The 13,779-nt window shown below is 42.6% G+C and overlaps 1 protein-coding gene across 1 annotated transcript in view; it reads left to right on the plus strand.

The window, feature by feature from the left end:
• Positions 1-13,779, plus strand: part of LOC121389263 (mucin-5AC-like) — a 29,752-nt gene extending 15,973 nt beyond the window's left edge. The window contains exons 3-4 of the mRNA XM_041520862.1: positions 12,017-12,178; positions 12,212-13,779. Of these exons, the coding sequence (XP_041376796.1) occupies positions 12,017-12,178; positions 12,212-13,779 (1,730 nt within the window). The remainder of the gene's footprint in view (positions 1-12,016; positions 12,179-12,211) is intronic.

Below are 13,779 nucleotides of genomic sequence, written 5' to 3' on the forward strand. Positions count from 1 at the left end.
ACTGATATTGTGGGTAGAATGCTGCAAATGCATGGTAAAATGGTTTCTGGCCTGCTCATTTTGCCCGAATTTAAGACTTTGCACCACCACTAGGGGCATAGTTGTCCCCTTTGACATCCCCCACGCACCCTCCCCAGTCTCGTACGCTTATGGTCCGTAATCCGTACGCCTATACATGTACGTAATTCATAATGCACAGAGTGATCGGATACGCACACGTAGACGCGTACAGAGACGTAGACATGGAATCTACTCCACCTATTTGAATAGCAAGTGGTTGTCACACATTACGCATTACACACTACGTACACGTATATGCATATGGATTACGGACAAATGACATTTGCGCTTAAATATCTTGATTGCGAGGCGGGTTTGAGCTGTCGGTCGAGTGCTCGTTTGGGGTGCTTGCGTCGCAGGATCGAACCACCGCGGTGGATCCATTCACCTGATTGTTTTTTTTTAGTTCCAACTAATGCACCACAACTGGTGAATGGCCGTGGTGTGTGCTTTCCTGTCCGTGGGAAAGTGCATATAAAGTATCCCTTGTAGCGGGTTTTCTCTAATGATTACCAAATGTCCAATAGCCTTGCATTCCTCTCATCACGGGTCCACTGGCATCAAATAGCAACCATCTGAACACGTGCTGGGGTGTCATTACACACGCATGTCTTGCATTCCTCTCATCACGGGTCCACTGGCATCAAATAGCAACCATCTGAACACGTGCTGGGGTGTCATTACACACGCGTCTTGCATTCCTCTCATCACGGGTCCACTGGCATCAAATAGCCACCATCTGAACACGTGCTGAGGTGTCGTCACATATGCATGCCTTGCATTCCTCTCATTACGGGTCCACTGGACTCAAATAGCCACCATCTGAACACGTGCTGGGGTGTCGTCACACACGCGTGCCTTGCATTCCTCTTGATCACGGGCCCACTGTGAATAGTTAAAGTTAAAGGGACATTTCTGAGTTTGCTGTACTTTTTAAGATGTTATCGACTAACAAGAGACTTTTTTAACGATTGTAATTACATATTAAATATATTTTTGTGCATAAAACTTTAGTGGCTGTATATTAAACATGTTTCTGATTTCATCTTATTTTCTAAAATATTGTTTTTGTCGTACGTACGAAATTATTTGAAGACAAAATCCAGTTTGGGCTTCTTACAAATATTAAGACGACTAGAAACACATTGAATATACAGACACTGATATTCTAAACAAGAAAATATATTTAATATGTAAGTTTAATCGTAGAAATATTTTATTAGTTGGAAACATTTTACACAATGCAGCAAACTCGGGAATGTCCCTTTAATTTTAAAACATCTTACAATGCAGCAAACTCGGGAATGTCCCTTTAAAACATCGTACAGTGCAGCAAACTCGGGAATGTCCCTTTAAAACATTTTACAATGCAGCAAACTCGGGAATGTCGCTTTAAAACATCTTACAATGCAGCAAACTCGAGAATGTCCCTTTAAAACATCTTACACAATGCAGCAAACTCGGAAATGTCCCTTTAAAACATCTTACACAATGCAGCAAACTCGGGAATGTCCCTTTAAAACATCTTACAATGCAGCAAACTCGGGAATGTCCCTTTAAAACATATTACACAATGCAGCAAACTCGGGAATGTCCCTTTAATTTTAAAACATCTTACAATGCAGCAAACTCGGGAATGTCCCTTTAAAACATCGTACAGTGCAGCAAACTCGGGAATGTCCCTTTAAAACATTTTACAATGCAGCAAACTCGGGAATGTCCCTTTAAAACATCGTACAATGCAGCAAACTCGGGAATGTCCCTTTAAAACATATTACAATGCAGCAAACTCGGGAATGTCCCTTTAAAAGAAAAAACGTTTAGTACTTTATCAGGAGCTTGGCCAATCCGTAAATGTATAAACCTACAGAATTCATGCAATTCTTTTATCTTATTCAAAATTAATAAACCATGGACAATAAAAACATACATTTTTCTTTGAACCCTATCCAGTAGCATTAACATTTGTGTACTTAGTACTAATCCGGAAAAAATGTGATTAATGCACACCTGTCCAGGGGCGGAGCAAGGAATGCTGTAGGGTCAAATGCGTTGTGGTGGAAAACATTGACCAAAATAAAATAAATGTGTATGGTATGCAGATATTATAGTGGACCTACTGTGATCGTTTTTCTTCTTTCCTACAAGAATTTGTCCTATGCGTGGTACATCCCACCCAATCCGGCTATGCCACCGACGTCATGTGCAGCGTGCAAATACTTTTAAGTTTTTTCTTCAGTTTCTACGTTCACGCTTGATTAAGCTCGATCTTTTCGCGTACCAGCGGGTGTCTGTTTTTATCTCTTTCATGTCGATTTGTCTCCGAATCCCGCCTCGTCTAACAGAGCACCTGTGTTTAGTTTACTCAGTTATCACTTTAAAACGCCATTGTTTTTACACAACGGCTATTTCTCACGGAATGATCCGCGTTTTATGCGTTACGATTTCTTTTGTACTTTTTACGTCCTGAACGTCACCTGTTTGTGTCTAGAGTTACTATCAAGCGAACTTTACTGGGATGTGTATGACAAAAGAACATCTTCTACTAACAAGTAGTGGCCATCTGGATTACTTTTCATTTGCAAAGGTGCCAGTAGATCATTCATTCATTCATACTTATTTTTGTGCTTATATCCAATTACGGTTCAAGCACGCTGTCCTGGGCACATACCTCAGCTATCTGATCTGTCTGCCTAGAACAGTGGTTTGGATATTAGTGGTTAGTGAGAGAGAGAAGAGGATATAGTGGTCATACACCTATCCACTGAGTCGCTAAAACTCGCTCTGGGAGCGAGCCAGTACCGGGCTGCGAACCCTGTACCTACCAGCCTTTTGTCCGATGGCTTAACCACGACACCACAAAGGCCAGTGCATTAGATCAAAGATCGTGCTGTTTATGAGAAAATGCATACTATACTAGTATTCAATACGACGAGCACAGTTTGTGTCCTATGTTATCTAATTCTGTAGGGTATAGGACGAGGAGTAGCCCAGTGGTAAAGCGCTCGCTTGATGCGCGGTCGGTTTGGGATCGATCCCCGCCAGTGGGCCCATTGCGCTATTTCTCGTTCCAGCCAGTGCATCACGACTGTTACATCAAAGGCTGTGGTATGTGTTATCCTGTCTATGGGATGGTGCATATAAAAGATCTCTTGCTGCTAATCGAAAAGAGTAGCTCACTGAAGTGGCGACAGCGGGTTTCCTCCCTCAATATCTGTGTGGTCCTTAACCATATGTCCGACGCCATATAACCATAAATAAAATGTGCTGAGTGCGTCGTTAAATAAAACTTTTTCTTCCTTCCTGTAGGGTATATACCACCGAATCAAATCACACAGACGGCAATAGTAAGCTAATACAGGCAGCATTTCAATCAACATATTTACACCATGGATACAAATACTACCACCCCTCACCTTTAATATAAATCAGAAACAAATAGGGGTTAAGCTATTAGTTCTAGACATAACGAGAAGCGTACCTAATTCCACGCAATAGTATTTAGTAAATTGATACTAGTTCAAATTAAATTACAGCAAGTTACTGTTTCATGACAGTAAACACTCAATCTAATTAAAATTAGCTCCACTGGTTAATAACTATTACCTGTGGATCTAACAGCAGCCCGTTGGAGCTCATGTCCTGTTGACTTTTCATTCGACCAATCAAAACCTTGCTTGCAGAATCATGCCAGTGACGTGAAAAGAATTTGAAAACTTTCGGAATTATGCCAAAGGGTATACGAAATGATTCGGGTGAATTATGAAGTATGTCGGATATTTAATGTTGAACTTTCGTTTCAAGACGGAAAAACGTGATATCATAGCCACAAAATATATTTATTCTAGTACACAATTCAGAGTTTATTACTGAACTTTTCCCCCCGTTTTTTAAATGTTGAAATAGGCCAACAATCACATTGACCACTAATGGCAGGACTGCCAGTATTAACCTTGGAATTAAAAGTTGGTTGCACTTCGAACTTTGACCCGCTGAGATTCTATTCGGTGTACGGCTACCTTTATGCTACAACACAAACAAACTTGGAGTTATAAGCTACATAAAGTTCCGAAGAGGAATTATTGATTTTAACAGTAATTAAATGTTTATTCATTTTTTGTAACTAAATGTTTATTCATTTGTTGTAACTAAATGTTTATTCATTTGTTGTAACTAATTATTTATTCATTTGTTGTAACTAAATGTTTATTCATTTGTTTTAATTAAATGTTTATTCGTTTGTTGTAAATAAATGATTATTAATTTGTTGTAACTAAATGTTTATTCATTTGTTGTTACTAATGTGACACCCAATAGCCAATATGTATTTTTGCGCTGGGGTGTCGTTAAACAAACATTCATTCATTGTTGTTACTAAATGATTATTCATTTGTTGTAACTAAATGATTATTAATTTGTTTTAACTAAATGTTTATTCGTTTGTTGTAACTAAATGTTTATTCATTTGTTGTAATTAAATGATTTATTCATTTGTTGTATGTCCAGTATATTTGTATTTAGTATATTGTTACCGTTTAAAGCATGCCGAAGGCTGAAACTGGCATGATAATATAACGAAGAGCGCACCATCTACTGTTTGCAAAATGAGGGTTAAATCTTTATAATGCCACATGACAGTTCATTTTCTTGGAGAACAGATTGAATGCCAGGTACAACTGTATTTCTACAGCACCGCCTGGGTGGGCTAAGACACGTCTGCTATCAGCTTTATTACTAAACGTATACCTTATCGCCAGTAGGCATTGATTTGGTTTGAAACATATATTCATTATATAAATCAAACGTTGATGTTAGGCCTATGTGTTACTAAATTATTAATTACACCAAACGAAAGATTAATAAATTAGCTGTTAGAAAATAAATGTCATCATTGCGACCAAAGAGAAATGATTTGATAGCGACCTAAAATTTCTCACGATTTAGTATTTTAATCTAGGACTTTTTCATAGCCGCGCAGGAATACGTGTTACCCAGTACGTTCGTGTTAAACTCCCCGACGAGGCAGTAAAGAGGGCTCTAAACGCTGTAATCCTCGTAAACGGGGACATTAATGGCAGAACAAGTTAAAACAAATCACTTTGAACTCGGCCTTGCGTCATAAAAGTGCAAAATGAGGGCTTTTTAATGTCCGACACACGCCAACTGTGAGATGCGTGCGCATTCCAAACGCGAGTGTTTCTCTACCACACAAGAACACGATGCCGTTATGTTTAATGCAACGCACTCTTACTTTTGAAGTTAAGTATTTTCTGGGAACGTTTTTATAAATTTAAACTTAATAAACTTACGAAAATACACTCACGTCTTTGTTCTGTTTTTCCTTGTTTCTTATAGAAAAAACTAAAACAAGAAACCAGCATACAGATATAGAATATTATTGCGAGTTTGTGGTTATTAAAACAGAGAGTTAATTAATCTACTCGTATGCAATACATCAGGGTAATAACACGTATTAAAGGGACATTCCTGAGTTTGCTGCAATTTTTAAGATGTTATCGACTGAAAGACTTTTTTTCTACATAAAATATTAGTGGCTGTATATTAAACGTGTTTCTGATCGTTCTAATATTTGTACTAGGTTAACTTACATTTTAGTTCCTAAAACATTTTTTTTTCGTACGTATGAAATTATTTGAAGACAAATCCAGTTTGGGCTTCTTACAAATATTAAGACGACCAGAAACACATTGAATATACAGACACTGATATTCTGAACCAGAAAATATATTTAATATGTAAGTTTAATCGTAGAACTATTTTATTAGTCCAAAACATCTTACAATGAAGCAAACTCAGGAATGTCACTTTAAATCAGAGAGTTAATTAATATACTCTTATGCAATACATCAGGGTAATAACACATATTCAGACTGTCTAAAAATAACCTCGGCGAGCCCATTCTCTTATTGGTTCTTTTCTCGTCCCAACCAGTGCCCCACGACTGGTATATCAAAGGCCGTGGTATGTGCTATCATGTCTGTATGATGATGCCTATAAAAGATTCTTTGCTGCTAATGGAAACATATAGCGGAACTGCCCCGGAATTAGTCACTGGCGATGTCAGAGGCCAAGTCCGGACAGGGCGTGCCTGAACCCTTGGGATATGGGCACGTAAATAGAATTCCCTTCCCTGTAGCGGATTTCCTCTTTAAGACTACATTTGTATATGTCAGAATTACTAAATGTTTGACATCCAATAGCCGATGATTAATTAAACATTGTGCTCTGGTAGTGTCGTTAAAAAAAAAAAAATAAAAAAAAAAAAAAATAAACAATTATAGCATTAGATTTTATAATCATTTTTTGTTGTTTGACATCCAATAGCATGATTAATAAATCAATGTACTTAAACAAACATTTGTACTAAACTACTATATATTTTAGGATGAAATGCGCAGGATACAAATTTTCGTATTTTAAGAAAGGAAATGTAAGCATATTGTTGGAAGGGGCTGGTTATTTCCAATTATCATATTTTGGGTTAGTGGGTGGCTTATCGGTAGACATGAAGAATGCGTCAGTGTGCGAGAACGGTGGACTAAAACACATTATACAGAAGTTAAAGTTTGTTTTGTTTAACGACACCACCAGAGCACATTGATTTATTAATCGTCGGTAATTTGACATATAGTCTTAGACAGAAAACCCATTACATTTTTCCATTAGTAGCAAGGGATCTTTTATATTCACCATCCCACAGAAAGGATAGCACATACCACGGTTGGAACGAGAAAACCCCAATGGGCCAACCGATGGGGATCGATCTCAAACCGACCGCGCATCAAGCGAAATGAATTTTGACAAATCACTGGTCCTCTAGCACTCGTCATCCCCACTCTCTGTAATAGTGTCTGTACCGCCTTACTCCACCTGTAATAGTGTCTGTACCGCCTTACTCCACCTGTAATAGTGTGTGTACCGCCTTACTCCACCTGTAATAATGTGTGTACCGCCTTACTCCACCTGTAATAGTGTGTACCACCTTACCCCACCTGTAACAGTGTGTGTACCGCCTTACTCCACCTGTAATAGTGTGTGTACCGCCTTACTCCACCTGTAATAGTGTGTGTACCGCCTTACTCCACCTGTAATAGTGTGTGTACCGCCTTACTCCACCTGTAATAGTGTGTGTACCGCCTTACTCCACCTGTAATAGTGTGTGTACCGCCTTACTCCACCTGTAATAGTGTGTGTACCGCCTTACTCCACCTGTAATAGTGTGTGTACCGCCTTACTCCACCTGTAATAGTGTGTGTACCGCCTTACTCCACCTGTAATAGTGTGTACCACCTTACCCCACCTGTAATAGTGTGTGTACCGCCTTACTCCACCTGTAATAGTGTGTGTACCGCCTTACTCCACCTGTAATAGTGTGTGTACCGCCTTACTCCACCTGTAATAGTGTGTGTACCGCCTTACTCCACCTGTAATAGTGTGTGTACCGCCTTACTCCACCTGTAATAGTGTGTGTACCGCCTTACTCCACCTGTAATAGTGTCTGTACCGCCTTACTCCACCTGTAATAGTGTGTGTACCGCCTTACTCCACCTGTAATAGTGTGTGTACCGCCTTACTCCACCTGTAATAGTGTGTACCACCTTACCCCACCTGTAATAGTGTGTGTACCACGTTACCCCACCTGTAATAGTGTGTGTACCGCCTTATCCCACCTGTAATAGTGTGTACCGCCTTACCCCACCTGTAATAGTGTGTGTACCGCCTTACTCCACCTGTAATAGTGTGTGTACCGCCTTACTCCACCTGTAATAGTGTGTGTACCGCCTTACCCCACCTGTAATAGTGTGTGTACCGCCTTACCCCACCTGTAATAGTGTGTGTACCGCCTTATCCCACCTGTAATAGTGTGTACCGCCTTACCCCACCTGTAATAGTGTGTGTACCGCCTTACTCCACCTGTAATAGTGTGTGTACCGCCTTATTCCACCTGTAATAGTGTGTGTACCGCCTTACTCCACCTGTAATAGTGTGTGTACCGCCTTACTCCACCTGTAATAGTGTGTACCGCCTTACCCCACCTGTAATAGTGTGTGTACCGCCTTACCCCACCTGTAATAGTGTGTGTACCGCCTTACTCCACCTGTAATAGTGTGTGTACCGCCTTACTCCACCTGTAATAGTGTGTGTACCGCCTTATTCCACCTGTAATCGTGTGTGTACCGCCTTACTCCACCTGTAATAGTGTGTGTACCACCTTACCCCACCTGTAATCGTGTGTACCGCCTTACTCCACCTGTAGTCGTGTGTGTACCGCCTTACTCCACCTGTAATAGTGTGTACCACCTTACCCCACCTCTAATAGTGTGTGTACCGCCTTATCCCACCTGTAATAGTGTGTGTACCGCCTTACCCCACCTGTAATAGTGTATGTACCGCCTTACCCCACCTGTAATAGTGTGTGTACCACCTTACTGCACCTGTAATCGTGACTGTACCGCCTTACCCCACCTGTAATAAATAGTGAGTGCGTTAGAAGTGCGCTCGTTTTCTCGCCATGTGTCTTGGATCTCACAGCGTACTCGTGGACTAATTCTGCCATTTCCCTCGACCGCTAGTTTAAACTGGAGGGGAGAGTGCGACATCCCTGAGTAATCTGCAACAAACGATCACTGATCACTCACACCTGGTTCTCTTAAACCCAGCTTCATTCATTCATCCTGGTCTACATTAAATAAAAGCTGCAGTCTCGTTTATATCTTTATACCCATGCGCCTGTACAGGGGGAGGTTTCAGGGGTCGATCTCCCCTTCCCTGTTCAAAATAAGTTTTAAATACATTTTCTGGGGACTAGTGACTCGAGCCCTCTATATACGTGGTTCGCCACAGTCTAGACCTCCACCCACACCACCCCTAGCACGCGCTGTGTTATTCATTTAGAATAGATCATTAACATTAATTTTCGTACCGTCGCGCGACATTCTTCGTTACTGTTTGGTTATAGTCGTTATTGTAGGTCACACAACAATGTTTTATACCAAGATTAAAAAAAGGTTGAGCAATTTGGTGCTACTGTATTCTTCTTTTAACATACCCTCCCCCCCAAAAAAAAAACAAAAACAAAACAAACAAACACAAAAAACAAAAAAACAACAACAAAAAACAAAAACAAAAACAACAACAAACAAACAACACCCAAGCTACATCCAATGACTTGGCAGTTGAGCAATTCATATTTGTACTACTACTACTACTACTATTACTACTACTACTACTACTACTACTATTACCACCACCACCACCACCACCACCACCAATAATAATTATTATTATTACTATAAGTAAATAAATAAATAAATAAATAAATAAATAAATAAATAAATAAAACATCACGATGATTGACATGCATGTTGTGGAAGGCAGTTTGACAAAACTGTAACAGTGAAACGTGACCTACAGGTTTGTATTTTTATTTTGCATTATGGGGCGATCACACTGGCCCGAATGAGCTTCCGTTTGTTTTCCGTATACGAAAGTGGTGTGATTTTTTAAAATGGCCGAATGTCCCTCCGAATGTGTTTTTCCCAATGTATTACCGAATGCTTTTCGTTTGTTTTCCGAATGTTTTCAGTATGGTTTCAGAATGCTTTCAGAATAGACCGAATACTTCCCGCATGTTGACTTCGAAAGGTTTCCTTTCCGAACGCTTTCCGTATGCTTTCCGAATGCTTTCAGAACACGGCGAATCGACCTAGAATGGACCGAACTCTTTCCGCAAGGATTCGGAAAGCGTTCGGAAAGGGTTCGTCATGTTCTATGTCCATTTGGGGTGTTCGGAAAGCATACGGAACATACTGTGCATTATGGAAGTGTACGAGCAGTTCGGAAAATGTTCTGAAATAATACTGGAAGGGTTCTGGCTATTCGTTATACATTCGGCGGAATAAATTTTAAAAAATCAGGAAAGGATACTGAAAACGTTCGGAAAGCATTCGTCATGTTCTAGGTCCATTCGGGGTGTTCGGAAAGCATACGGAACCCAGCACCTCCACATTTTCATTCCGAATGCACCAAGAACTAGACGCATGCTTCCCGAACGTTTTCCGTACATGCCGTATGCTCCTAGAATGCTTCCCGAATACTTCCCGAATACACATGGACGCCACATTCGGATGGTCGATGAAAATTATTTTGAACATGCACAACAAATTTTTGGAGCTACCGAATGCCGTTCCGTATGCATCCGTACGGAGCCGAACAGCCAGTATGCTCCTAGAACACACCGAATACTTCCCGAATATGATCCGTTCGCTCCCCGAACACCCAAATTCCTATTCGGAAAACAAACGGAATGGCATTCGGGCCAGTGTGATCGGGTCATTAGTCATTTATGATCGAACTCCTCGGCCGAATAATTGGGCATTCCCTCTGTTCAACCATTGTCTCACGATTGATATATCGAAAGTCGTGCTGCTAATAATAAAATAAAAAAACTGTAAAGGAAGACGTAAAATATATGTCAGAATTAACCAATAGCTGACGACTGATTAATCAACGCGCTCTAGTAAACTTTGGTAAATGTGTATAGTCTATGGTTTAATAATATCCACGCTGACTATTTGTGGTGTATCACATAGCATAGCAATACCGCCTATCTACCGGCCTCGGTGGTGTCGTGGTTAAGCCATCGGACTACAGGCTGGTAGGTATAGGGTTCGTAGCCCGGTACCGGCTTCAACCCAGAGCGAGTTCTTACGGCCTGAATGAGTAGGTGTAAGGCCACTGCACTCTCTCTCTCTCTCTCTCTCTCTCTCTCTCTCTCTCTCTCTCTCTCTCTCTCTCTCTCTCTCTCTCTCTCTCTCTCTCTCTAACCACTAATAAACTAACAACTAACCCACTGTCCTGGACAGACAGCCCACATAGCTGAGGTGTGTGCCCAGGACAGCGTGCTTTAACCGTAATTGGATATAAGCATGAAAATATGTGATTAACATCTGGTTTACCCATCGACTATTACGTGTGTCATATGGTTACATAATTTTGTTTATAAACCCTGAGCTTTTCTTTTGGTATTTTAATGAAAATAGGCCTACGTGTATTGTTTATCATTATTTGGACGTAACGTAACAGTAATTTGATTTTTTTAAAAATAATTCCTCTCTCATATCGCATATACGATTGAAACAAAATAACAAGTTCCCCCATTTTCTGACTACTTGGGAGGTTTCCGTTTTAACATTCTCACAGAAACACCCCCCCCCCCCCCCCCCCCCCCAGCTGTGGCATATGAGATAAAAACTTGAACACACTGAAATGACCGCAAACGGGCAACAATTACACGGTGCAACCCGCCATTACTGGCAAAGCCCGTTCTGTTGTGATCTGCGTCATTACCTGTCGATCGCACACTCGCTGACTGCGAATGGTAGTAGTTTCTAAAAGACTTGCAAGGCGAAATTTCACGATTGACATATTTGACAGGTTTAAAGAGGGTCAACCGGTGTTAACGCAGCTTCTGTTCCAAGTGGCCCGAGTGCGATGGCCAAACGGTGCCAGGTTGCTCAGTCTGTTAGCAGGGAAGTAAATGAACCAATCAACGTTACGTTATAAACAAGTATAACAGTAAACACAACCCACTTTGAAAGAAAAAAAAACCCACACACAACTTATTTCTAAAAAGACATACAAAGAAAACGTTTCCGTAGTTTTCGGTTAAGTAAGAAATATATATATTACTTCCTTTTATAAAAAATTTTTAAAGAAAATAAAGAAAAAATTTATTTCTTCAAAACAAATAGCTGAATTTACAATTCACTATATTCGTATGAAAAATAAAATGCCTTACGTAATTGAAAACTATTAAAAGAAAGAATGTGTTCATAAACGAACTCCTCTTGTTAAATCCCACATTACATCGACCGGTTACCTCGCCTCTTCCTCGCCTGATTACCTCGCCTGGTTATCTCGCCCGGTTACCTAGCCTCTTCCTCGCCTGGTCTCTACCTCGCCTCTACCTCGCCTGGTTACCTCGCCTCTACCTCGCCTGGTTACCTGGTCTCAACCTCGCCTGCTTACCTGGCCTCTACCTCGCCCGGTTACCTGGCCCCTAGCTCGCCTGGTTACCTGGCCTCTACCTCGCCTGGTTAGCTGGCCTCTACCTCGCCTGATCACCTAGCCTCTATCTCGCCTGGTGACCTGGCCTCTACCTCGTCTGGTTACCTGGCCTCTACCTCGTCTGGTTACCTGACCTCTACCTCGCCTGGTTACCTCGCCTCCACCTCGTATGGTTACCTGGCCTCTACCTCACCTGATCACCTGGCCTCTACCTCGCCTGATTACCTGGCCTCTACCTCGACCGGTTACCTGGCCTCTACCTCGTCTGGTTATCTGGCCTCTACCTCACCTGATCACCTGGCCTCTACCTCGTCTGGTTACCTGGCCTCTACTTCGCCTGGTTACCTGGCCTCTACCTCGCCCGGTTACCTGGCCTCTACGTCGTCTGGTTACCTGACCTCTACCTCGTCTGGTTACCTGGCCTCTACCTCACCTGATCACCTGACCTCTACCTCGTCTGGTTACCTGGCCTCTACTTCGCCTGGTTACCTGGCCTCTACCTCGCCCGGTTACCTGGCCTCTACCTCGTCTGGTTACCTGACCTCTACCTCGACTGGATACCTCGCCTCCACCTCGTATGGTTATCTGGCCTCTACCTTGTCTGGTTACCTCACCTCTACCTCGCCTGGTTACCTCGCCTCTACCTCGTATGGTTACCTGGCCTCTACCTCACCTGATAACCTGGCCTCTACCTCGTCTGGTTACCTGGCCTCTACCTCATCTGGTTACCTCGCCTCTACTTCGCCTTGTTACCTGGCCTCTACCTCGTATGGTTACCTGGCCTCTACCTCACCTGATAACCTGGCCTCTACCTCGTCTGGTTACCTGGCCTCTACCTCATCTGGTTACCTCGCCTCTACTTCGCCTTGTTACCTGGCCTCTACCTCGTCTGGTTACCTGACCTCTACTTCGCCCGGTTACCTGGCCTCTACCTCGTCTGGTTACCTGGCCTCTACTTCGCCTGGTTACCTGACCTCTACCTCGTCTGGTTACCTGACCTCTATCTCGCCTGGTTACTTCGCCTCTACCTCGTATGGTTACCTGCCCTCTACCTCACCTAATCACCTGGCCTCTACCTCGTCTGGTTACCTGGCCTCTACCTCGTCTGGTTACCTAACCTCTACCTCGTCTGGTTACCTGGCCTCTACCTCGTCTGGTTACCTGGCCTCTACCTCACCTGATCGCCTGGCCTCTACCTCGTCTGGTTACCTAACCTCTACCTCACATGATCACCTGGCCTCTACCTCGTCTGGTTACCTAACCTCTACCTCGTCTGGTTACCTGACCTCTACCTCGTCTGGTTACCTGGCCTCTACCTCACCTGATCACCTGGCCTCTACCTCGTCTGGTTATCTGGCCTCTACCTCGTCTGGTTACCTCGCCTGGTTACCTGGCCTTTACCTCGCCTGGTTACCTGGCCTCTACCTCACCCGGTTACCTCGCCTGGTTACCTCTCCTCTACCTCGTCTGGTTACCTCGCCTCTACCTCGCCGGTACCTCTCCTCTACCTCGTCTGGTTACCTCGCCTTTACCTTGCCTGGTTACCTCGCCTGGTTACCTTGCCTCTACCTCGCCTGGTTACCTCGCCTCTACCTCTCCTGGTTACCTCGCCTCTACCTCGTCTGGTGA

The sequence above is a fragment of the Gigantopelta aegis genome, chromosome 14 (assembly GCF_016097555.1).
Source record: "Gigantopelta aegis isolate Gae_Host chromosome 14, Gae_host_genome, whole genome shotgun sequence".
NCBI lineage: Eukaryota > Metazoa > Mollusca > Gastropoda > Neomphalida > Peltospiridae > Gigantopelta > Gigantopelta aegis.